The following is a 27,160-nucleotide window of genomic DNA, read 5'->3' on the forward strand; positions in this document are numbered from 1 at the left end:
ATGTGATTCGAAAACTGGATGAAGGCAAACAAATGGCGCTTTTCCATCTCCTGAAAACACATAGGTTTCTATATCACTTTTGTGTTTTGGTGCTACTGCTAGTGGATCAATGACATGGTTAAATTCTATACTGGTTGAGAGCTAGCTCCATCTGTGTAAGTGAAATTTTCTAAGAATAATATGTAGTCTTAGATACTGTATATGCTTCAGAATATGAAGCTACTTAATTGTATGGTTTGATAATTATGGGATACCAATATGTCATCTCTGAATGACAGTACTTTCTTTGTTTTCTTGGAATACTAGTGGGCTACAATTCCAACAATATTTATCAAACAAACATGTTTGTAGTCACATTTTGAAACATACCATTTCCTAGAGCAGCGTATATCTAGCTATTCGAGTTAGGGAAACACTATGAAAGCACATCATATGACCTCTTGATCGTGCAAGTTAACACCACATGTCTCATATGCAGACTAGTTTCCACGTGCCAAGTGAATCAACTCTTTTTGCAAAGTTGACTGCAAGACATTCTAGAAAATGTTGTTTGTGCCGACTATTGTCGGGACAAAAGAGAAAGGGAGCCTGAGCTTCCTGGGAATGCAATCATTTGCCTATTTTCCCCTACAACTGCATGTGCTTCAAGTCGTGCAATGTCAGCTCTTCAAGCCGTTCAGGCAACTTCCTGTGTTTCGAGGTGATGAGATGTTTGTGTGGCTGTCTCTAGTGGTAAAAGTTTTTGCAGTCGACATGTATCAAAATTTTCACCTACCACAAACATCACATTCATAAGTAGACTTCACTGCTGGATTAAAATTGATCTTGTTTCAGGTACAATTTCTGATATTGACATTGATTAGATTTAACTCATGCATAATATTGGCACCTCATCAAATCTTTTATCCCCCGACTCTATTTTTAGCATCTTTTCTGAAAAGGAGGATAATTCCCGGCCTCTATATCAGTTGATGCATGGAATCATTTAAGTTATTCATTGTCCGATGACAACTCGTCGACAGCAAGTATGAATTCAAATTAGTGGCCACATTATTATATTCAGCCTTTATACGTTGATAACCCACTGTCAAGTTATGCCTTCTAAAAGGACTCACAACTAACACCATATTTGCAATCCTTGCTATTGGCACGTATTTATCTAGCATATGGACGACACTAGTTAGGCCGTGTATCTGCTAGTCTTCTACTCCTGCAACTCCATGTATATATGAATTCAGGCCATGTGGCTTCGCCAGCCTCGCCAGCCTCTTGAAGTCGTAGACACTGCTGCTGGTGTGGAATGTTTTCAGGTGATGAAACGTCTATGGTTGTCTCTGGTGGTAAAAGACTGTCTGCAGTCGACATAAAGTAAGACTTCACCAATCACAAACCTCACTGTTTCAACAACAGCGTACAGATGAAGTTCATTAGAACATACAAGTAAACCTCATTGTCTAGACTTTAAGAAAATGTTTTCTATTTGCACTTCATCTAATCTTAATCTTTTATCTCTTGACAATAAATGCTTATTTTCAATAGAGTATATTTTCGAAAAAGGAGGATGAACCCCGGTCAGCAGAACAAACAACACAATATCTCATGCATTGATCATTCCAGCAAGATAAAATCCCCATAGTGAACACCAGGTACAATTCAAGATTAATACAGTCAACCTTTATATCATTAATTAATAAAATGAGATCACACTAGATTTATGCCTTGTAAAAGGATGTGTATACTATATATACGCACTCACAAGTCACACCATGCATGCAATCCTGCCTTGTCTCGCTTCTTGAGCTATTGACATTTACCTCGCCTAACATACTTCAACCGGCCAGACATATACAAGATATTGGGAATGGGCGGCCTTGGGAACTTAGCTTTCAGTTCCAGTCATTCTCGCAGTCTAACGATTTTAGAATCCAAGACTTAGTTGCTAGCCATGTTTCGGTTTTACTTTTCGGCCATGTTTGGTGATAGCACCGTGAAAGATGAACGCTAGAACTAGTCTATTGCTGCAAGAATCTTATGTGATGAAGCATTCAAGCAAGCTGGCAGTGACAAGCTGGGCCGTGACATAGGAAAGCGTAGAGCGTAGGAAGGGACATGCTATCATGATCAAGCAAACGTGGTTCTTACTAGCTTTTACAGGATGACGCGACATGTAACAAACCTTCTAACATGTTATTACATTCTGTTATTGATCTTTCCATGGGGATCTTACATGTTGGGCATCCACAGTGTGGGGAATATCCGCCTCTATAGCTCCCTTTAAGGCTTTAGAGGCTACCTCCAAACACTGCACCGGCTGCTTCTAAGCCCAAATTGCTTAGCGTCGCCTCTATGACTAGAGGCTGCCTCCAAGCTTTTCTAAGTACTAAAATAATTGATTGGTCCTACAGTTAAAACACAGGTTTAGGGTTTTGCGTGGGTGGTTGACATCCAACCTCACGTCTCAATATATAGACGATCACAATTACAATTACAATTACATACGTATACAAATACGTGTACAAGGACAATAGACTAGACTCTACTTTACATGCCCCCTCAATCTGAACTACATACAAGATTCAGATTGGTTCTAAAACGGTCTAGCATCTGTCTAGTAGCGGGTTTAGTAAATACATCCGCTAATTGATCATCTGTAGAAATAAACCTGACTTCCAGTTCACAAGCAGCTACTCGTTCTCTCACAAAGTGGAAATCAATCTCAATGTGTTTAGTCCGAGCATGAAACATTGGATTTGCCGTCAGGTAAGTTGCCCCTAAGTTATCACACCACAATATAGGAGTGCGCTGTCGTGGGACTCCAAGTTCTGTGAGAACTGAGTCTATCCAAATGGCTTCAGCCGCGCCATTGGCCAATGCCTTATACTCTGCCTCGGTGCTTGATCTCGAGACTGTGGGTTGCTTCTTCGAGCTCCAAGATACAAGGTTAGGTCCAACAAATATAGCAAAACCACCAGTGGAGCACCTATCATCAACACAGCCTGCCTAGTCTGCATCGGTGAATATACTCACTCCAGTAAATCTGGACTTACGAATCCGTAGTCCCATGTCTAGCGTACCTTTGACATATCTCAGAATGCGCTTGACTGCTTCCCAATGATCCTCCGTTGGCTGAGACAGGAACTGACACACTTTGTTCACTGCGAACGAGATATCAGGACAAGTGAGGGTCAAATACTAAAGTGCTCCAACCACACTGCGATACCGAAAGGAGTCATCTCTACCCAATAGTGCACCACTATGACATGAGAGACTCTCGGATGTAGCAAGCGGAGTGGAAGTGGCCTTGCAGTTCTCCATGTTGACGCGATGAAGAAGATCCAAAGCATACTTTTTCTGCGTCAAGGTCATGCCCCCTGAATGAAAGGACACTTCCAAACCAAGAAAGTACTCGAGGCGACCCAAGTCTTTGATGGGAAAGCTAGCAGACAACGACTGCACAAGACGATCCACCACGGCGGGGGTAGAGCCAGCAATCACAATATCATCAACGTACACCAACATGTATATCTGTATAGTACCCTGGGAGAAGATGAACAGAGATGCATCTGATCTGGAGGCAACAAAACCGAGCTGCGAAAGGCGCTGACTCAAACGAGCATACCAGGCACGGGGCGACTGCTTGAGACCATAAATAGACCGCTGAAGTTTGCAGACATGAGAGGGATAAGTGGCATCCTCGAACCCAGGTGGCTGCAGCATGTACACATCTTCGGTCAAGAACCCATGTAAAAAGGCATTGCTCACATCAATCTGTCGGAGGCTCCAGCCACGAGACACAGCAAGAGACAGAACCAAGCGAACCGTGGCAGGCTTCATCACGGGGCTAAAAGTATCTCCGTAGTCAATCCCATGCTGTTGAGTGAAACTGCGAGCAACAAGACGAGCTTTGTGCTTATCAACAGACCCATCCGGACGATGCTTGGTTTTGAAAATCCACTTGCAGCTCACAATATTAACACCAGGCGGCCGAGGCACCAACATCTAGGTGTTAGTGTGACGGAGAGCAGCAAACTCCTCGGACATGGCGGCACGCCAGGCAGGTTCACCCAGAGCATCACGATGGGAAACCGGCGCGACGAAGAAGGCACGGCGGCGAGAGTCATACCGAACCGTGCCATCAGTGTAAGACTTCTCCTTGCGCGTATGATCACGATGGCGCGTAACCATAGCATGCACCGGAGCTGCATCGCCAGTAGGAGAAGACGACGGCGACGAGGGCTCGGCCGAGGGTGTCGCGGCTGAGGGGACCTCAGCAAGGGGCGACACGGGCCTAGAGACGATGGTGTGCTGGACCGGCCCAGGCAAGGGGCGGCCCGGGCGACGGACCGGGCGTGGGTGGCGACCCAGCCACGTCGGGCGAGGGTGGCGACCCAGCCGCGTCCGCGGTCGTGTCATCGGGCGAGGCAGCCGCGCCTGCGTCGGGCGGCGGGACATGGACGTCGGGCGCATCAGGAGGCGTCGGAGCAGCAACATGTACCTGGGGGGAACTCAAAGCAATATCACCTGCAAAAGACAAGTTAGATGACAAATAGGATAGGTCATATTTACGCACATGGACATCCGGAACCGGTTCATCGGAGGGAAAAGTGAGTGCATGTTCAAGAGAAGCAGGATCAACCGAAACGCCGGGTTGAGAGTAAGGGAACACAGTCTCGTCGAAAACAACATCATGAGAGATGTATATCCGACCGGAGGTACGGTCAAGGCACTTATAGCCCTTATGCAAAGGACTATAGCCAAGGAAAACACACATCTTGGACCGAAACTCAAGCTTGTGAGCATTGTACTTGCGGAGACTAGGCCAGCAAGCACACCCAAAAATCCGAAGGGAGGAGTAGTTGGGCTGAACATGAAACAGACGGAACAGAGGTGTGTCCTTGTTGAGAACCAGAGTGGGCATATGATTGATGAGGTAACATGCCGTAAGAAAAGCCTCATCCCAAAACCGAAGTGGAAGAGAGGAGTGCGCAAGCAAGGCAAGACCGGTCTCGACCAAATGTCGGTGTTTGCGCTCGGCAATACCGTTCTGCTGAGAGGTATGTGGACATGACACTCGGTGAGAGATGCCCGTGCGCTGAAAGTAGCGATGGAGTTTGTGGTATTCACCACCCCAGTCGGACTGAACGGCCTTGATTTTATAATCCAGAAGGCGTTCGACATGAACCTGAAAGTTGTAGAAAACTTGCTGAACATCAGACTTGTGTTTAAGCAAATAAATCCAGGTGAAGCGCGTGTAGTCATCAATAAAACTAACATAATACTTGTACCCTCCCGAGGAAGCAAGAGCGGGACCCCAAACATCTGAATGTATTAATTCAAGAGGTACAGTAGTGATATGAAACGAAGTAGAATAAGGTAGTTGATGACTCTTAGCACGCTGACAGGCATCACAAACTAACGATGAATTATTTGAACTAGAACACGGAAGTTCATGAATCCGAACAATGGAAGTGACCACATTATGTGTAGGATGACCAAGACGTTGATGCCATTGCGACGACGAAACTCGAACACCAGAGGAGGCACGGCGAGACGATGAAGATGACTCACGAGCGAAGGGGACCGGATAGACCCCCCGTAACTTCTACCGTGAAGGATGACGCGCCTGGTTGCTTTGTCCTTAACAAGGAAAAAAACGACAATGAAATTCAACAAACACGTCATTATCACAAAGAAGACGATAAACAAAGAGAAGATGCTGGCTGATGTGTGGAACATGAAGGATGTTACGCAGTTTAAGAGATGAACCGGGTAAACGCGAATGACCAATGTGTGAAATAGACAAACCTGCACCATTGGCCACCTGAACCTGATCCTTGCCGTCATAGCGCTCGTGAACCTGGAGGCGCTCAAGATCATTAGTCAGGTGATCCGTAGCCCCGGTATCCAGCACCCAAGGAAAGTCGACGGTGTTGGTGGAGGCCGAGTTGGCGGAGCGGGAGTTATGATCCTGATCATAGCGCTTGCGGCAGTCGTCGGCTTCATGGCCCAGTTCTTGCAAATTTGGCACCGGGGACGCCAGCGGTTGCGACGCCCACCTCCTCCGCCGTTGTTGCCGGTGTTGCCCCCTCCACCTTGCCGGCCATTGCCGGCATAACCAGCGTTGCGGTCACGGCCGCCGGTGTTGCCGCCATTACCGCCCTGGCGGCTCTGCCCTGGCTGGCCATGTCCATCAGCCGGGCGCCCACCCCCGTGGGAGGGATAGGGATCGGAGTAGGGTGCGCGTCCGCCCGCGCCGTACGAACCCGAACGGGTCATGGCGTTCGCGGAGGGAGATCACCCCTCCACCGCACTCTGTTGTGCCTGCAGCGCCTCGAAGGACAGAACCAATGAGTAAAAACTGGAGTAGGGCATGGGTTCGTTACTCACGCCCAAGGAGGCGGCGATGGAGTTGTAGGCGGAGCCAAGGCCGGTGAGGATGTGATCGATAAGCTCATCATCGTGGATTGGAGAGCCGGCGGCGGCCATAGTGTCGGCCAGGGCCTTCATCTTGTGCATGTATTCCGTGGCAGACAGATCGTCCTTCCTCAGCGACTGAAGTTGCCGCCGGATGTGGCGGACATTGGCGCGGCTCTGGGCGCCGAACATGGCGGCAACGACTGTCCACACCGCATGCGCCGACTCGCAGCCAATGAGTTGGCATGCGATATCCTCATCCATGGAGGTGAGAAGAAGCCCCTTGACGCGCTGATCTTGAACCCACCATTGGTGGTACTCCGGGTTGGCGACGGTGGTAGCAGCGTCGCTGGTGCCGACAACGAGTGTTTTGGCCGGTGCCGTCTTGGTGCCATCGAGGTGTCCGTCGAGGTTGGCACCGGCAAGAACGGTGCTGGTGATGCCCCCCCCCCCCCAGAGCATGAAGTTGTGACGACCGAGGTGGACGGAGATCGTCGGGACGGCGAGCGCGGCGTGGATCGAGGCGACGGGGGAAGAGACGATGGCGCCGGCGGTTTGGGCATCGGACATAGCGGCAGATGACATCGCAGCGACGACGCGGATGGAACAGCGCGCGGCGGCAGCGGAGCAAGCCGAGGCGGCGGTCGCGGAAGATGGCACGCGGAGCAACAGCGATCGGAAGCGGCGGCAGCGTACGGGCAAAGCTAGCTAGCTAGCTAGCTAGCAAGCAGCTGGATGGATTACTAGCGCGTACGTGAAGTAGCAAACGCGGCGGCGACGCGGATGATGGCACGCGCAGCAGCAATGATTGGAAGCGCGGCGGCTACGCGGAGAGAGGATCGGGCGGCGGCGCGAGGGACTTGCGGCGGCGGCCCGACCTGGCTGATACCAAGTTAAAACACATGTTTAGGGTTTTGCATGGGTGGTTGACATCCAGCCTCACGTCTCAATATATAAACGATCACAATTACAATTATATACGTATACAAATACGTGTACAAGGACAAGGACAATATATTAGACTCTACTTTACACCTACATGTTAGATGGTGGATGAAGACTAAAAGTAAGAAGGGCTGGAGTGCAGTTCATATATCTAGTATTGGTGGGCTTCATGTTCGGGGCAGCATCACACTGCAGCATTTTAGGCAAAGCTTAGAGGCACTTCGTGGGCCCCAGCTTAGAGGCAGTGCCGCCTCTAACACACTGCTGACGAAGTGATGCTCCACGTGAAATGCCTCTTCTTCAGTGGATTAGTAATTTAGTTGCTTAAGCAGTACTTGCTCCACGTGAAATGCCTCTTCTTTCTCGTTGATCAAGTGGACACGAATGGTTGTTCACTGCCCAGTTGGTCATAGATTGTCAGAGCATTTTTTAAGCGCTTTTGTCAAATTTGATCTATGTATGTTCAGAGACACAGCGCGCGCACACACACCATATTCAAACCTTCAAGTCCATACAAACCACACAACATGGATTTTTTAAAACTTTTTCTTTTATGGGAAACTTTCGATCTATTCATCTTCAATCATGGTAGTACAACGATCGCCAGAAGATAAAAATTACATCTAGATTCGTAGACCACCTAGCAACGACTACAAGCACTGAAGCAAGCCGAAGGCACGCCGCTGTCATCGCCCCTCCCTTGCTGGGGCTGGGTACAACTTGTTGTAGTAAATAGTCGGGAAGTCGTCGTACTAAGGCCCCATAGGACCAACGCACCAGAATAGCAACCGCCCCGGATGAAGAGAAACTTAGAACCGAAAGATCCAACCTGAAGACACATGAATAAAGACAAACAAAGAGCGGATCCGAGAAGATCCACCAAAGACAACCATCCACCGAATCCAGCGAGATCCGCCGGACACACACCTCCACACGCCCTCCGACGATACTAGATGCACCACCGAGACAAGGGCTGGGCAGGGAGCTTATTTCATCTTCAGGGAGTCGCCGCCATCTCGTCTTTCTAAGCAGGACACAAATTCGAACAAAAGTTGAAGAAGCACCTAAAAACATAGCCCTCCCACTGGCAAGGGCCGGGATCCACCGCGCACGCATGGCCCTAAGTCCACATGAGACGTCGCAGATCGACGGTGCCGCCGACGGGAGGCAGAAATCCTAGCCGCCTTTCCTTGGGAGGAGAGACGAAGGGAGAAGAGAGCTACTTGGTCTCTACCCACAACATGGATTAACACGCGTAAACAACACATACAAGATAGACATCAAGTTCATACACATGTAGGACCATGACAGGCCATCCACAGACAACAAGTTCATACATATAAACATGGCCCCAGCCTGGCCCATTTGCCCAGTCTGATGAGCCACCCGTGCCTCGGGCTCCGGGAGCCGTCGCAGGCTCGAAGGACTTGGCAGGAGCACCCAGGGGTGCCCGGGAGTGTGGGTCGTGAGGCCCGGAGCTGCAAGAGCCCCGTTGGGCACCTTGGAATGGTGTAGGCCTTGATGAGCCGCGGCTGCACTCACCTATCAACTTGTGGGGCTTGAAGAGCCCCGCGCGGAGCTCGAAGAACCACCCTTGTCCATCCGCGACTGGCGGAGGGCTCGTCGGACCTCGACTTCGCTGCTAGAGCATCCCAGTCAACGGCTACGAGCTCGGATTCGGATACGCTGCCAGCGCCGGACACGGTGGTGTGGGACGGCGGGGCGGGACGAACCGGAGTGGAGGGAAGCGAAGAGGACGTGGAAGGGAGCGGAGCCGACAAGAGTGAGCTAGGATTTGGTCCGAGTTGGGAGAAAGTGGGGATTTGTGGGGTCATCAAGGGGCAGGCCGGACCAGTCCGATATGGTGGACGCGTCTGAACCATCCCAAATCCGCACAACATATGAGCTGGGTTAGGGATTGACATACACCGCGGACATTTAGACTTGAAATGAGAAGTTCAGTTGGGTGACGTTTTTCGATTCGGACCGTGTCCGTGCTGTCCATACGGACAAATGGGGGAGAACAGAGGGTCTAGTTGAAGTTGCTCTCATGAACTGGGAAGAGGTAAACAAACAATTCTTTGCACAACTGCTTCTATATTTGTTTTTTCGCAATAAAAGATTAATGCATGTGTTAGTGCTGGTGAATCAACGAGACAGTTGAATGTCACACTGGACAAGGAGTAGGTCCATCTTTTTAAGTGAGATTTCTAAAGTGTCGGTTCTGTCACAACTTCTGATGAATCATACATAGTCTGCTTGTACCATTTCTTTCTCAACTTCCGATGCATCGTTTCTGTATTACCTGTTGGTCATAGTTAGATGCTGGGGTGGGATGTTCCGGGGTGATGAGATGTCGATGCCTTTCTCCGGTGGTAATAGTTTCTGAAGTCGACGTATATTAAAATTTTCACCTACCACAAACATCACGTTCAACAACAAAGTACATATAAAATTTATCAGAGCATCATAAGTAGGCTTCACTGATGGATTGAAATTGATCTTGTTTCAGGTACAATTTCTGCTATTGAAGTTGATCAAGTGATGCATGCAATCATTTAATTTATTCATCGCCCGAGATGACTACTCGTGGGCACCAAGTATGAATTCAAACTAGTGGCCACATTATTATTTTGAGCCTTTATATCGTTGATAAAGTGAGACCACCGTCGAGTTATACCTTCTAAAAGGATTGTGTATATGCACTCCCAAGTCAAACCATGCATGTAATCCTGGCTATAGCAAGTAACTAGCTAGCATTTTCGCGGCGGCCATGAACCGGGCAGGCAGGCAGGCATATGCAGTATATTTGGCATGGGAGGCGTTAGGAATTCAACTTTCTTCTACCCAGCTGTTAGGTGCGTTTTCATTTATAGTTGCTGCCATGTTCATTGATAGGATCGTGAAAGATGGAAAACAGAAAGTTGGCCCCGGTTAAGTTGTGTCTTCAGTTCCAGTTTAGCACACGGTTATCTAGGGATTCATGAATGACAGCGTGGACTGTGGAGTCTTGGGAAACCGGCTTGGAACCTCAGCTCTGCAATGCTTGCTTGTGATCGTCCATGCATTTCTCTTGTCTTCCATAAGTTGACTAGTTGATCAAAGGATATCCAGATTAATTAATCAGAGTTAGAAAGAGCTCACATTGAGAGTTGGTCAATGTTCAAGAACAAACATAGAACGTACAATGAGTGATTCCACGAATAAGAAAGCTTGCAAATGTATAATGAGTTTTAGAGGGAGATTAACAGAGATCTATTGTGATCCATGCATGGTGTTTCTTTAAAGAAAAAAAATAAACCTTCTACCGCAATGTATTAACTTAATTATTTACATTTACACAAGAGGCTGGCTTCAAGGTACATAGAATACAATATTAGAGCAAACTCCAGTTTTGGCCATTAAGATGCAGTTTTGTGTCACTTTTTTACCCCATTTAAGCAAGTTTTTCCTTTTTTTACCCCTTTTAAAATTTTAACTCGCTCTGTTAGAAGTTTTACCGTATTCTGATAGGCAGGGCATCTATTAGTCCGAGGATACGAAACCACCTCAAAGTTATTCTTTCGGATCGATCTATTCAAGAGTTCATACTAGAATAACACCTTAAGACACATATCAACCAAAACCCTAATGTCACCTACATACTCCAATGTCACCACAAGTATCCATGGGCATGATTATACGATATGCATCACACAATCTCAGATTCATCTATTCAACCAAAACAAAATACTTCAAAGAGTGCCCCAAAGTTTCTACCAGAGAGTCAAGACAAAAACGTGTGCCAACCCCTATGCATAGGTTCATGGGCGGAACCCGCAAGTTGATGACCAAAACATACATCAAGTGAATCACGTGATATCCCATTGTCACCACAGATATGCACATGCAAGACATACATCAAGTGTTCTCAAATCCTTAAAGACTCGATCCAATAAGATAACTTCAAAGGGAAAACTCAATCCATTACAAGAGAGTAGAGGGGGAGAAACATCATAAGATCCAACTGTAATAGCAAAGCTCGCGATACATCAAGATCGTATCACCTCAAGAACACGAGAGAGAGAGAGAGAGAGAGAGAGAGAGAGAGAGAGATCAAACACATAGCTACTGGTATATACCCTCAGCCCCGAGGGTGAACTACTCCCTCCTCGTCATGGAGAGCGCCGGGATGATGAAGATGGCCACCGGTGAGGGTTCCCCCCTCCGGCAGGATGCCGGAACAGGGTCCCGATTGGTTTTTGGTGGCTACAGAGGCTTGCGGCGGCGGAACTCCCGATCTATTCTGCTCCCCGATGGTTTTAGGGTATATTGGTATATATAGGAGGAAGAAATACGTCAGGGGAGCCACGAGGGGCCCACGAGGGTGGAGGGCGCGCCCAAGGGGGGTGGGCGCGCCCCTGCCTCGTGCCTTCCTCGTTGCTTCCCTTACGTACACCCCAAGTCTTCTGGATTGCTTCCGTTCCAAAAATAACTCTCCCGAAGGTTTCATTCCGTGTGGACTCCGTTTGATATTCCTTTTCTGCGAAACACTGAAACAAGGGAAAAAACAGAAACTGACACTGGGCTCTGGATTAATAGGTTAGTCCCAAAAATAATATAAAAGTGTATAATAAAGCCCACAAACATCCAAAACAGATAATATAATAGCATGGAACAATCAAAAATTATAAATACGTTGGAGACGTATCAGCATCCCCAAGCTTAATTCCTGCTCGTCCTCGAGTAGGTGAATGATAAAAACAGAATTTTTGATGTGGAATGCTTCTTAGCATAATTCTTAATGTAAATCTTTTTATTGTGGCATGAATATTTAGATCCGAAAGATTCAAGATAAAAGTTTAATGTTGACATAAAAATAATAATATTTCAAGCATACTAATAAAGCAATCATGTCTTCCCAAAATAACATGGCCAAAGAAAGTTATCCCTACAAAATCATGTAGTCTGGCTATGCTCTATCTTGACCACACAAAGTATTTAAATCATGCACAACCCCGATGACAAGCCAAGCAATTGTTTCATACTTTTGGTGTTCTCAAACTTTTTCAATCTTCACGCAATACATGAGCGTGAGCAATGGATATAGCATTATATGTGGAATAGAAGGGTGGTTGTGGAGAAGACAAAAAAGGAGAAGATAGTCTCACATCAACTAGATGTATCAACGGGCTATGGAGATGCCCATTAATAGATATCAATGTGAGTGAGTAGGGATTGCCATGCAACGGATGCACTAGAGCTATAAGTATATGAAAGCTCAACAAAAGAAACTAAGTGGGTGTGCATCCAACTCGCTTCCTCACGAAGACCTAGGGCATTTTGAGGAAGCCCATCATTGGAATATACAAGCCAAGTTCTATAATGAAAAATTCCCACTAGTATATGAAAGTGATAACATAAGAGACTCTCTATCATGAAGATCATGGTGCTACTTTGAAGCACAAGTGTGGTAAAAGGATAGTAACATTGTCCCTTCTCTCTTTTTCTCTCATTTTTTTATTTTTTTATTTGGGCCTTTTCTCTCTTTTTTATGGCCTCTTTTTTTTCTCTTTTTTTTTTATTTTTCGTCCGGAGTCTCATCCCGACTTGTGGGGGAGGGACAATGCTATAAAAATGATGATCATCACACTTTTATTTACTTACAACTCAACAATTACAACTAAATACTTAGAACAAAATATGACTCTATGTGAATGCCGCCGGCGGTGTACCGGGACATGCAATGAATCAAGAGTGACATGTATGAAAGAATTATGAACGGTGGCTTTGCCACAAATACGATGTCAACTACATGATCATGCGAAACAATATGACAATGATGGAGCGTGTCATAATAAACGGAACGGTGGTAAGTTGCATGGCAATATATCTCGGAATGGCTATGGAAATGCCATGATAGGCAGGTATGGTGGCTGTTTTGAGGAAGGTATATGGTGGGTGTATGATACCGGCGAAAGGTGCGCGGTATTAGAGAGGCTAGCAATGGTGGATGGGTGAGAGTGCGTATAATCCATGGACTCAACATTAGACATAAAGAACTCACATACTTATTGCAAAAATCTATTAATTATCGAAACAAAGTACTACGTGCATGCTCCTAGGGGGATAGATTGGTAGGAAAAGACCATCGCTCGTCCCCGACCGCCACTCATAAGGAGGACAATCAATAAATAAATCATGCTCCGACTTCATCACATAACGGTTCACCATACGTGCATGCTACGGGAATCACAAACTTTAGAACAAGTATTTCTCAAATTCACAACTACTCAACTAACATGACTCTAATATCACCATCTTCATATCTCAAAACAATCATAAGGAATCAAACTTCTCTAGTATCAATGCACTCTATATGAAAGTTTTTATTATATCCCTCTTGGATGCCCATCATATTAGGACTAAATTCATAACCAAAGCAAATTACCATGCTGTTCAGGACTCTAAAAATAATATAAGTGAAGCATGAGAGTTCATCTATTTCTTTAAAATAAATCCCCCGCCGTGCTCTAAAAGATATAAGTGAAGCACTAGAGCAAACAACAAACTACTCCGAAAGATATAAGTGAAGATCAATGAGTAGTCAAATAAGTATGCAACTATGTGAAGACTCTCCCATTTAACAATTTCAGATCTTGGTATTTTATTCAAACAACAAGCAAAACAAAAGAAATAAAATGACGCTCCAAGCAAAACACATATCATGTGGTAAATAAAAATATAGCTCCAAGTAAAGTTATCGATGGAAGTAGACGAAAGAGGGGATGCCTTCCGGGGCATCCTCAAGCTTTGGCTTTTTGGTGTCCTTAGATTTTCTTGGGGTGCCATGGGCATCCCCAAGCTTAGGCTCTTGCCACTCCTTGTTCCATAATCCATCAAAATCTTTTACCAAAAACTTGAAATCTTCACAACACAAAACTTGGCAGAAAATCTTGTGAGCTCCGTTAGCGAAAGAAAAGAAAACACTACTTTAAGGTACTGTAATGAACTCATTCTTTATTTATATTGGTGTTAAAACTACTGTATTCCAACTTATCTATGGTTTATAAACTATTTTACTAGCCATAGATTCATCAAAATAAGCAAACAACACACGAAAAACAGAATCTGTCAAAATCAGAACAGTCTATAGTAATCTGTAACTAACGCAAACTTCTGGAACTCTAAAAATTCAGCCAAAATAGGACGACCTAAAAAATTTGTTTTTTGATCTGCTGCAATTGGAACCAATATCATATCACGTTCTTATAATTTTTAACAATTGTTTTCGTGAACAGAAAGTTTCTGGAATTTTCAGCAAGATCAAATAACTATCATCCAAGAAGATCCTATAGGTTTAACTTGGCACAAACACTGATTAAAACATAAAAACAAATATAACCAGAGGCTAGATCAAATATTTATTCCTAAACAGAACCAAAAGGCAAAGAACTAAAATAAAATTGGGTTGGCTCCCAACAAGCGCTATCGTTTAACGCCCCTAGCTAGGCATGATGATTTCAATGATGCTCACATAAAAGATAAGAGTTGAAACATAAAGAGAGCATCATGAAGAATATGAATAGCACATTTAAGTCTAACCCACTTCCTATGCATAGGGATTTTGTGAGGAAACAACTTATGGGAACAATAATCAACTAGCATAGGAAGACAAAACAAGCATAACTTCAAAACTTTAAGCACATAGAAAGGAAACTTGATAGTATTGCAATTCCTACAAGCATATATTCCTCCCTCATAATAATTTTCAGTAGCATCATGAATGAATTCAACAATATAACCATCACCTAAAGCATTCTTTTCATGATCTACAAACATAGAAATTTTATTACTCTCCACATAAGCAAAATTCTTCTCATTCGGGATAGTGGGAGTATCATAAGAGACTTGAATACTATAAATTGTTTCCACATTAAAAGAGTAATATTCAGAAAAATGGTAATCATAATCATGACAAGTTGTATAAGTATAATCATCACTACTTTTTATAGCATAAGTTTCATCACAATAATCAACATAAGTAGCAACTTTGTTCTCGTCATAATCAATTGAAACCTCTTCCAAGATAGTGGAATCATTACTAAATAAAGTAATGACCTCTCCAAATCCACTTTCATAATTATCATAATAAGATTCAACATCCTCCAAAATAGTGGGATCATTACTTCCTAAAGTTGACACTCTTCCAAACCCACTTTCATCAATATAATCATCATAAGTAGGAGGCATGCTATCATCGTTATAAATTTGCATATCAAAACTTGGGAGACTAAAAATATCATCTTCATTAAACGTAGCATCCCCAAGCTTGGGACAAACATTAATTGCAGCAAATATATTCTCAAAAACATCATCTTCTTCAAACATAGCATCCCCAAGCTTGGGCCTTTTCATATCATAAGCATAATCACTCTCATCATTAATAGTATGGATAGCACCAATAGTATAGCAATTATCATATTCTTCCAAGCAAGTGCCAAAAAGATTTTCAAGATCATAAGAAGTATCATTATCTTCCCAATCATAATCATCACAACAAGCAATAGGCATAACGAGATCATCATCAAGTGCATCATCTTCCACAATTATTTTTGATTCATTTTCATGAGGCACAACAATAATAGGAGCAACATTATTTGGGAGAGATATCTTTTTACCTCTCTTACTTTTTCTTTTCTTCTTCTTCACCACATCATGTGTGGGTTCAATCCTCTTTTTGGAGCTCCTTATTAATGAGATTGATTGAATAGAAGGCTCCTCCTCGTTACCTGATTCATCATAAGAAATAATAGGAGGATATTGGGAAGTCTCTTCCCTTTCATTAGTATTCTCTTCATCTTCTATTTGTTTTCTTGTATTTATGTAATTGGAAATATAAGGATTTTCAATGCAATTCACCGCACAATACATATAAATTTTCTCTAGATCAAAATCAAGAAGTTTATAACGGGCAAATTCTGGAAGATGCTTAGTTATACGTTTCATTTCTTCGTAACCCATAAGCAAACTAAGTTTATTATAATGTGCAAGGGAAATCAAATCATCACAATTTTTGGACACGATTAGATCATGAAACAATTTGCATCGGATAGTTAAATGACCCCGTTCATTGCAAAGTTCGCAAGTACGGCTAAGAAAATTTAAATTTGCAGCACAAACATCTAGACTTTCTTGCAACAATTTAGTTTCTAAATGCTTACGCCTCTTGCAATATCTATCTTCCCTATGTGGTGTGTACTTGCAAACCCAATGCTCTCCACAAAAATTGACATGTTTATAGGAGACATTTTCATCATAACTAGTGCAATCATCATTAGTACTATGGATATTCAAAGAGTTCATACTAACAACATTGCAATCATGCTCATCATTCAAAGATTTAGTTCCAAACATTTTATAGACTTCTTCTTCTAGCACTTGAGCACAATTTTCCTTTTCATCATACTTATGAAAGATATTAAAAAGATGAAGCGTATGAGGCAAACTCAATTCCATTTTTGTTTGTAGTTTTCTTTTATAGACTAAACTAGTGATAAAACAAGAAACTAAAAGATTCGATTGCAAGATCTAAAGATATATAGTTTTTGCTCTAGTGCTTCACTTATATCTTTTAGAGCACGGTGGTGGTTTTGTTTTATAGAAACTAGTGTTCTCTCATGCTTTACTTATATCATTTTTTTCAGTCCTACGAAACAGCATGGTAATTTGCTTAAATTGTGAAATTAGTCCTAATATGATAAGCATCCAAGATTAGTAAAAACTTTCTTATAAGTGCGTTGAATACAAAGAAAAGTTTGATGCTTGATGATTGTTTTGAGATATGGAGGTAGTAATATTAAAGTTGTGCTAGTTGAGTAATTGTGAATTTGAGAAATATTTGTGTTGAAGTTTGCAAGTCCCGTAGCATGCACGTATGGTAAACGTTGTGTAACAAAGTTGAAACATGAGGTGTTCTTTGATTGTCCTCCTTATGAGTGGCGGTCGGGGACGAGCGATGGTCTTTTCCTACCAATCTATCCCCTAGGAGCATGCGCGCTGTGCTTGGTTTTGATGACTTGTAGATTTTTGCAATAAGTATGTGAGTTCTTTATGACTAATATTGAGTCCATGGATTATACGCACTCTCACCCTTCCATCATTGCTAGCCTCTTCGGTACCGTGCATTGCCCTTTCTCACCTTGAGGGTTGGTGCAAACTTTGCCGGTGCATCCAAACCCCGTGATACGATACGCTCTATCACACATAAACCTCCTTATTCTTCCTCAAAACAGCCACCATACCTACCTATTATGGCATTTCCATAGCCATTCCGAGATATATTGCCATGCAACTTTCCACCGTTCCGTTTATCATGACATGTTTCATCATTGTCATATTGCCTTGCATGATCATGTAGTTGACATTGTATTTGTGGCAATACCACCATGCATATTATTTCATACATGTCACTCTTGATTCATTGCCCATCCCGGTACACCGCCGGAGGCATTCATATAGAGTCATACTTTGTTCTAGTATCGAGTTGTAATCATTGAGTTGTAAATAAATAGAAGTGTGATGATCATCATTCATAGAGCATTGTCCCAAAAAAAAGAGAAAGGCCAAACAAAAAAGGAAAGGCCCAAAAAAAAGAGAAAAGAAAATAAAGAAGGGGCAATGCTACTATCCTTTTTTTTCACACCTGTGCTTCAAAGTAGCACCATGATCTTTATGATAGAGAGTCTCTTGTTTTGTCACTTTCATATACTAGTGGGAATTTTTCATTATAGAACTTGGCTTGTATATTCCAACAATGGGCTTCCTCAAATGCCCTAAGTCTTCGTGAGCAAGCAAGTTGGATGCACACCCACTTAGTTTCTTTTGTTGAGCTTTCATGCATTTATAGCTCTAGTGCATCCGTTGCATGGAAATCCCTACTCCTTGCATTGACATCAATCGATGGGCATCTCCATAGCTCGTTGATTAGCCGCGTCAATGTGAGACTTTCTCCTTTTTTGTCTTCTCCACATAACCCCCATCATCGTATTCTATTCCACCCATAGTGCTATATCCATGGCTCACGCTCATATATTGCGTGAAAGTTGAAAAAGTTTGAGATTACTAAAGTATGAAACAATTGCTTGGCTTGTCATCGGGGTTGTGCATGATGAGAGCATTCTTGTGTGACGAAAATGGAGCATGACCAAACTATATGATTTTGTAGGGATGAACTTTCTTTGGCCATGTTATTTTGAGAAGACATAATTGCTTAGTTAGTATGCTTGAAATATTATTACTTTTATGTCAATATTAAACTTTTATCTTGAATCTTTCGGATCTGAATATTCATACCACAAATAAGAGAATTACATTGAAAATTATGCTAAGTAGCATTCCACATCAAAATTATGTTTTTATCATTTACCTACTCGAGGACGAGCAGGAATTAAGCTTGGGGATGCTTGATACGTCTCCAACGTATCTATAATTTTTAATTGTACCATGCTATATTATATTCTCTTTTGGATGTTTAATGGGCTTTATTATACACTTCTATATTATTTTTGGGACTAACCTATTAACCGGAGGCCCAGCCCGACTTGCTGTTTTTTGCCTATTTCAGTGTTTCGAAGGAAAAGGATATCAAACGGAGTCCAAATGGAATGAAACCTTCGGGAACGTGATTTTCGGAACAAACGTCATCCAGAGGACTTGGAGTGGACGTCAAGCAACCAACAAGGAAGCCACGAGGTAGGGGGCGCGCCCTCCACCCTCGTGGGCCCCTCATGGATCCACCGACCTACTTCTTCCTCCTATATATATCTACGTACCCCCAATCATCAGACGAGGAGCCAAAACCCTATTTCCACCGCCGCAACCTTCTGTACCCGTGAGATCCCATCTTGGGGCCTTTTCCGGCGCTCCGCCAGAGGGGGCATTGATCACGGAGGGCTTCTACATCAACACCATAGCCTCTCCAATGATGTGTGAGTAGTTTACCTCAGACCTTCGGGTCCATAGTTATTAGCTAGATGGCTTCTTCTCTCTCTCTTTGGATCTCAATACAAAAGTTCTCCTCGATTCTCTTGGAGAGCTATTTGATGTAACTCTTCTTCTGCGGTGTGTCTGTCGAGATCCGATGAATTGTGGGTTTATGATCAAGATTATCTACGAACAATATTTGAATCTCCTCTGAATTCTTTTATGTATGATTGGTTATCTTTGCAAGTCTCTTCGAATTATCAGTTTGGTTTGGCCTACTAGATTGATCTTTCTTGCAATGGGAGAAGTGCTTAGCTTTGGGTTCAATCTTGCGGTGCTCGATCCCATTGACAGTAGGGGAAACGACATGTATTGTATTGTTGCCATTGAGGATAAAAATATGGGGTTTATATCATATTGCATGAGTTTATCCCTCTACTCATGTCATCTTGCTTAAAGCAGTACTCTGTTCTTATGAACTTAATACTCTAGATGCATGCTGGATAGCGGTCGATGTGTGGAGTAATAGTAGTAGATGCAGGCAGGAGTCGATCTACTTGTCACGGACGTGATGCCTATATACATGATCATACCTAGATATTCTCATAACTATGCTCAATTCTATCAATTGCTCGACAGTAATTCGTTTACCCACCGTAATACTTATGCTATCTTGAGAGAAGCCACTAGTGAAACCTATGGCCCCCGGGTCTATTTTCCATCATATTATTCTCCCGTCAACAAGCTATTTCTTTTGCCGTTTACTTTGCTTTCTTTACTTTTAGTCTTTATCATAAAATACCAAAAATATTATCTTATCATCTCTATCAGATCTCACTTTTGCAAGTGGCCGTGAAGGGATTGATAACCCCTTTATCGCGTTGGTTGCAAGGTTCTTATTTATTTGTGTAGGTGCGTGGGACTTGAGCGTGGCCTCCTACTGGATTGATACCTTGGTTCTCAAAAACCGAGGGAAATACTTACGCTACTTTACTGCATGACCCTTTCCTCTTCAAGGGAAAACCAACGCAGTGCTCAAGAGGTAGCAGTAATATATACAATGGCCAAACGAACCCTGAACAGTTTCAAATTTCAGCCCGACACTCCTGTTATGCTATGTTGCCTGTAGAAAACAAAGTTCAAGGCAAGAAGAGGTAGCGATTATAGTTTCGCCCACAAGAGGGGCATGTTTCCCTACTGGAACCACTAGGGTTGCGACAGGCTCCGGTTTGTAAGAGGCTTGTAATATAGCTTCGCCCAAATTGGACAATTATATGTACCATGTAGTGACACCATGCCAAGTTCCATGATTTCCTGGTGAGTTTGGATTTACAGAGATTTAAAAACCGAGATTCGCAATGTTTGTGGCAAAGCCAGGACGGCGAGACGGTTGAATTCATTCTCATTCGTTCCATGGGACCTAAACATGCACCCCAAGGAAACATGTAATTTTTTCTAGCCATTTTGGTGCACTGGAGCATGTATTTGTAGTTCGGATTTGAATTATGGACATTAAATGCCTAGAAAACTCAATTAATGAATAAAAAAGGTTAAACAAACCCTGAATAATTTCAAAGTTCAGCGCGAATCTCCCGTTGTTCCGTGTTGCGTGTAGAAGAAAATATGAGGCTAGAAGAGGGAGCGATTATCGTTTGGCCCACAAGGGGACACATTTCCATATCGAAACCACGAGGGTTCTTGCGACAGGCTCCGGTTTGTAAGAGGTTTGTAATAAAGCTTGGCCCAAATTGGCAATGTTTTTACCACGACATATATGTGCCATGACGTGACACCATGCCACCTTTGATAACTTTCTGGTGAGTTTTGGATTTATGGGGATTTAAAAACCGAGATTCGAAATGTTTGAGGATGAGCCAGGACACCGGTACGGTTGTAATTCGTTCCCATTCCTGGCATGGGACCTAAACATGCACCCAACGACACATCTATAATTTTTCTAGCCATTTTGGTGAACTGGAGCATGTATTTGTAGTTCAGATTTGAATTGTGGACATTAAATGCCTAGGAAACTCAATTAGTGTATAAAAAGGCCAAACGAACCCTGAATAAGTTTAAATTTCAGCACGGATATCATGTCATTCCATGTTGCCCATGGAAGAAAATACATGGCGAAAAGAGGCAGTGATTACGTTTCGCCCACAAGGGGAACACGTTTCCCTATCGGAACCACGAGGCTTCTTTGAGAGAAGCTCCAGTTTGTAAGAGGTTTGTAATAAAGCTTTGGCCCAAATTGGACAATGTTTTTACCACGACATATATGTGCCATGATGTGACACCATGCCACCTTTGATGACTTTCTGGTGAGTTTAGGATTTACGGGGATTTAAAAACCAAGATTCCAAATGTTTGAGGACAAGCCAGGACGCAGGCACGGTTGTAATGCATTCCCATTCCTGGCATGGGAACTAAACATGCACCCAAGGACACATGAATAATTTTTCTAGCCATTTAGGTGAACTGGAGCATGTATTTGAAGTTCAGATTTGAATTATGGGCATTAAATGCATAGGAAACTCAATTAGTGTATAAAAAGGCCAAACGATCCCTGAATAAGTTTAAATTTCTGCACGGATATTCTGTCGTTCCATGTTGCTTGTAGAAGAAAATACGAGGTGAAAAGAGGTAGTGATTATGTTTGGCCCACAAGGGGGACACGTTTCCCTGTCGGAAGCATGAGGCTTCTTTGAGAGAAGCTTCGGTTTGTAAGAGGCTTGTAATAAACCTTGCGCCAAAATGGACGAAAACAATTCCTCGACATATATGTGCCATGTCGTGACACCATGCCAGGTTTCACGATTTTCAGGTTAGTTTTGGATTTATGTGGATTTAAAGACCGAGATTCTTCTCACGAAATATTTTCAAATAGCACACGGTTTACTCACGAAAGCCGATATTCAATGAAAACTTCGTGGAAACCATATTTTAAAGTTTCATAAAAATCTAAAAAAAATATGGAATGTTAAGAAGGTGATGTTTTATTGCGACACAAAATTTCAAGTTGAAAAACATTACGAGATGTGAGCTACGAAAAAGACAAATTCAGCCCTGAATAGTGACATTACTATTCGACACTATTCAACGCGGATTTTGTCTTTTTCATAGCTCACATCTCGTAATGTGTTTCAACTTGAAATTTTGCGTGGCAATAAAACATCATCCTCTTAACATCCCGCATTTTTCAATTTTTTTTGAAACTTCAAAACATCTTTTTCTCGTGGTCTTCACCGGTTTCCACCGAATGTTGGTTTCCGTATGATATTCTCCCCCTGCTGCATGCGCGATCTGAGTCGTGCATTCTGATTGGCCAGAACCCAAACCCCACGGATCGTACATGTGCACCGTTGGATGCTCCCAGATCGAACGGCAACCCTGAGTCCTTTCGACAGCACATGCAGTACATGGGTAAGCACTTTGCGCATGCGTCGTGCTAGCTCACGCTTCCTTCTCTACTAGGTTTTCAAAACAGGCTACCGTTTCTCGCCACTCCTCTCATCGGTTTCCCGCCTCTTCTCCCATCGTTTTCCCGCTACCAGTGTCAGTGCTCATTAAAGGCTAGCAGCGACACACCGGCCATGTAAAATATCCACACAGTTTCTAAAAGCACAAATGTGTGTGATAGGAGGGAGTAGGTCCCATAGGGTGACCAACGTGAAACGCCTTAATGACAAGGAGGCAATTCTTATCAGCAAGGGCCGGCTTCCCATCCGCTAGCCTAGTCGAATAGAACGCAGAAGTTAAGCGTGCTCGGGCTGGAGTAGTCCAAGGATGGTTGACCCGGTGGGAAGTTGCATATCTCAAGCCTCATTTAAATGTCATGACACGGTCATTATAGAGATATATTATATCTCTATAATGACCTATCATGGCAATTATATAAACCTTGTAGACTATGTTTTTATGGGTTATTTTTTGGTCTAAAAAATTAAAGAATGTCATTATAGAGATATATTATATCTCTATAGTGGCCTATCATGACAATTATATAAACCTTGGGTTCCTTGTTTTGCTAATTTGTAGACTATGTTTTTATGGGTTATTTTTTGCTCTAAAAAATTAAAGAATGTCATTATAGAGATATATTATATCTCTATAGTGACCTATCATGACAATTATATAAACCTTGGGATCCTTGTTTTGCTAATTTGTAGACTATGTTTTTATGGGTTATTTTTTGCTCTAAAAAATTAAAGAATGATTAACTGGACCTGTCATGGCGATTATATAAACCTACTATGTTTTCATGGGTTATTTTTTCCTCTAAAAAATTAAAGAATGATTGACTTGACCTATCATGGCGATTATATAAACCTTTTTCAGGTTGCATGCAGGGTATAGGGGGCATGGTGTTCTTCTCGAGCATGTCTCCCTTGTGCGGCTTATAGACGCGACGGATATCTGTGCGCTCCCCGAGATATATATATACTATCCTTTACCGACAATTAGGGGCCCCCACACAATCTATTCCTTTGACCCAACAACGAGAAGGGTTTGACCATGATGATTTCCTATTGATACCAGTAAGGTACACGTGCATTGCATGCATGAGATTTGGTAACCAAATTATGAGTAAATACCACAGTATAGCATGTAAGCTTTGAGTCATATATGCATGATGTAGATGTACGTTTAATTCTTATAGTTCATCTCATCCAAAATCAATTAGTTTTATAAAAAAATCTATTTTAAGATTCATGGAATTGTGCATTGTAAAGGTAAAAACAAAAAGTGACAATTCATTTAGAAAAAAAAAAGTTTGGGCAATTAAGATATGGAAGATTCTAGAGAACAATGGAGAAGTGCTTATGCTTTGAGGTTTGTGCATTATGCTTAAGTTCAACCATGGAGCCTTCTAGATTGTACATGTGGCAGAATCTGGTGGAATGTAGATGATATCCAACAGCCAGTAGTGCTCGGATTTGCCATCTCTATACCGTCGGATTGGCTTCATCCAATGACCAACTTTCGAAGTTATTCGCACACTATATAGGTGTATAGATGTATAACATATATAGATGTGTCCCATGCTAGACCAAATACGTATTGCGTGGGACGACCCCCCCCCCCCCCCGGCGCCACCGCCTCGAAGTTGGGAAACTGACATCATACGTATTGAACCAGGCTTGGAGTCGGGTACGGTGTTCGGTTTGTAATGTAGTTGGTGGCCCATCGAAGTTGTACATTTGGGATTTAAACACATCACACACCACCGTACCCATACATATTTTCGGGCCGCATGCAGTGTATACGGGGTCTTCTAATCGACCATGTCTCGCTTGTGCGGTTTTTTGTGATGACACGCATATCTGTGGGCTCCCCGGGTGTATATATATCATCCCTTTGACCGATAATGAGGGATATGTGTTGGCCATGAATGGATTCCTCCTAGTTCGTGTTAGGGCCGGTCACCATCACATGTCGCTCAACCAAAGCTCGAGCTCATGCGTTGTCAGGATTCCCTCCCACATGCTTGGATTGCTGGTTTCGACCTACATCAAACCCTGCGTATCTCGTCCTTAACTACCTTGCCTTCATGGTTGTTGTCTGTACCGAGAGGTAGGCACCACATCCTAATTGTACATTATTCTGTATTGAAAACACACATCACCCCTTCCCAACGTACATCATTTTGGGCCGCATGCAAGAGGTGCTTGTTTTGTGGTCCCTCTCGTGCGATTTTTATGATGGTTCAATCTATTGGCCTAAGCGGTTTATCGACAACAACAACTGTCGTTTGACCAAACGATAGATTCATTGGTCCGTCTTATGGTAGGTCATGGCGACATGCATGTATGACCAAATTATCGATCATTACGTGCATCCGCCCCGCTGACACGAAGTGGGAGGTGGTGGGCCAAGCATCCTAGCTAGGTACGACATTATGTCATTATATATATATATATATATATATATATATATATATATATATATATATATATATATATATATATATATATATATTCGTCACCCTGGGTGAGGAATAGTTATTCTTCACCCCCCTCTATTTTATCACCAGTACACTGTAATTTTACGTTCTGTAAATTTTGTCTTATTTTTGACGTAAAAAGAGACCGTAAGAAAATATATAATTGCCGTAAAAAATATTTTGTATTATGTAAAATTACAAACGTAAAAATATAGTGTAAAATATGCATAAACTATAAATTTTCTTGTCTTATAACCTATATTTTTATTTTTTATACCAAATTTTACGTAGTGAATCAATAGGAATGTAACTATTTGAATTCCAAATGTAATTTAATTATGAAGTGATCGTAAGATTACCTCGGGTGAACAATAACTTATTCTGCACCCTGGGTGATGAATAGCATCAAATATTAGTAGAATAACTATTCTGATTACACTTCCGCACTGCACGCTCAATGCAAGTGCATGTCATTGTTTGAACCAAGTGTGCTGCAGTACTTACGCGAGTGAACTTCCCATCGTAAAAAACTGCACGCTATGTTTTTTCAGTACCTTTTTTGCTCTAGTTTTTTAACCGTTTGTCGGAACGAGGCATGTAATATACGGTTCAAAAGCTATGGATTAGGCGCTACTTCTCCATGTTGAACACTTTTTGAGATTCCGCACGGTTTAAGAGCAGTTTTGAAAATGGTGCGGCCCATAACGAGTGGCAGCGAGCAATTTTTCATTTTTTTTCTAAACCGCTCATCGGAATGAAGCAAATGATACACCGTTGGAAAGATATCGTCGAGACGCATCTTTTTCATATCTATTATTTTCTCTAATTCGTTATGGTTTAAGAGCAGTTTCAAATTTACTAAATCGCGGAATTCTATTTTTCAATTTTTTTTAAATTTTCGGTATTGTTCTCGCTCCAGTTTTTTAACCGTTTGTCGAAACGAGGCGTGTAATATACCGTTGAAAATCTATGGACGAGGCGCAACTTTCATATGTTGAAATATTTTTGAGATTCCTTACGGTTTTAAGTTAATTTTGAAAATTGTGCGGCGGACAACGAGTGGCAGCGGCCGTTTTTCGCAAAAATTTTACAACCCACTGGTCGAAATGATTCAAACGATACGCTGTTGGGAAGATATCGACGAGGCGCAACTTTTTCATGTAGAACACTCTCTCTAATTCTTTACGGTTTAATAGGAATGTCGAATTTACCGAAATGCGGACACTCTGTTTTTCGCGACACCCAAATCAACGTGCGTACTTCATCCGACTAAAAACCGCACTGCATCGGACGAAAACCGCACTGCATCAGACGGGTAAGAGAACTGCATGGTTTCTTGTATTCAAACGCAATTTTTTCAAGGACGAGAAAGTAGAGTGCACTTCACATCGAGTGTAAATGAACCACAACACTATCAAGAATTGAACCGCATTACTTTTTTTCGCTTCCGTAACAATTTTTTTGCACTTACAGGATGAACAACATCATACAGCCAACCACACTGCTTCAGAATGAAAACCGCACTGCATCGGACGGGCAAGCGAGCTGCATAATTTCTTTTGTCGGACGTAATTTTTCTCAGGCGAGGAAGTGGGCCGCACTTCACATCGGGTGTAAGTGAAACGCAAAAGTATAAAGTGAACCGCATTACTTTTTTGTCATTTCGACAATATTTTTTTCTTTGCACTTATGAGATGAACAACATCAAACGCCCGCCGCACTTCTTTCATATTGAAAACTGCACTGCATTAGACGGACAACCGAACTGCATGGTTTCTTTTGTCAAACGGAAATTTTTCCACACGTTTTGCAACATGTTTGACAAGTACTCCCTCAATTTTTTTTTACAAAACACAATGTACTGCACCCGTGGGGTTGCCGAACTGCATTTGT

The 27,160-nt window shown here is 42.7% G+C and overlaps 1 protein-coding gene across 1 annotated transcript; it reads right to left on the reverse strand.

Moving 5' to 3' along the window:
- Positions 1-6,294: 6,294 nt before the first annotated feature.
- LOC141021627 (uncharacterized) lies at positions 6,295-6,984 on the reverse strand. The gene has a single exon (XM_073497470.1). The coding sequence runs from the start codon at positions 6,982-6,984 to the stop codon at positions 6,295-6,297; it is 690 nt and encodes a 229-aa protein (XP_073353571.1).
- Between the last annotated feature and the right edge of the window lie 20,176 nt (positions 6,985-27,160).

The sequence above is a fragment of the Aegilops tauschii genome, chromosome 4 (assembly GCF_002575655.3).
Source record: "Aegilops tauschii subsp. strangulata cultivar AL8/78 chromosome 4, Aet v6.0, whole genome shotgun sequence".
Taxonomy (NCBI): Eukaryota; Viridiplantae; Streptophyta; class Magnoliopsida; order Poales; family Poaceae; genus Aegilops; species Aegilops tauschii.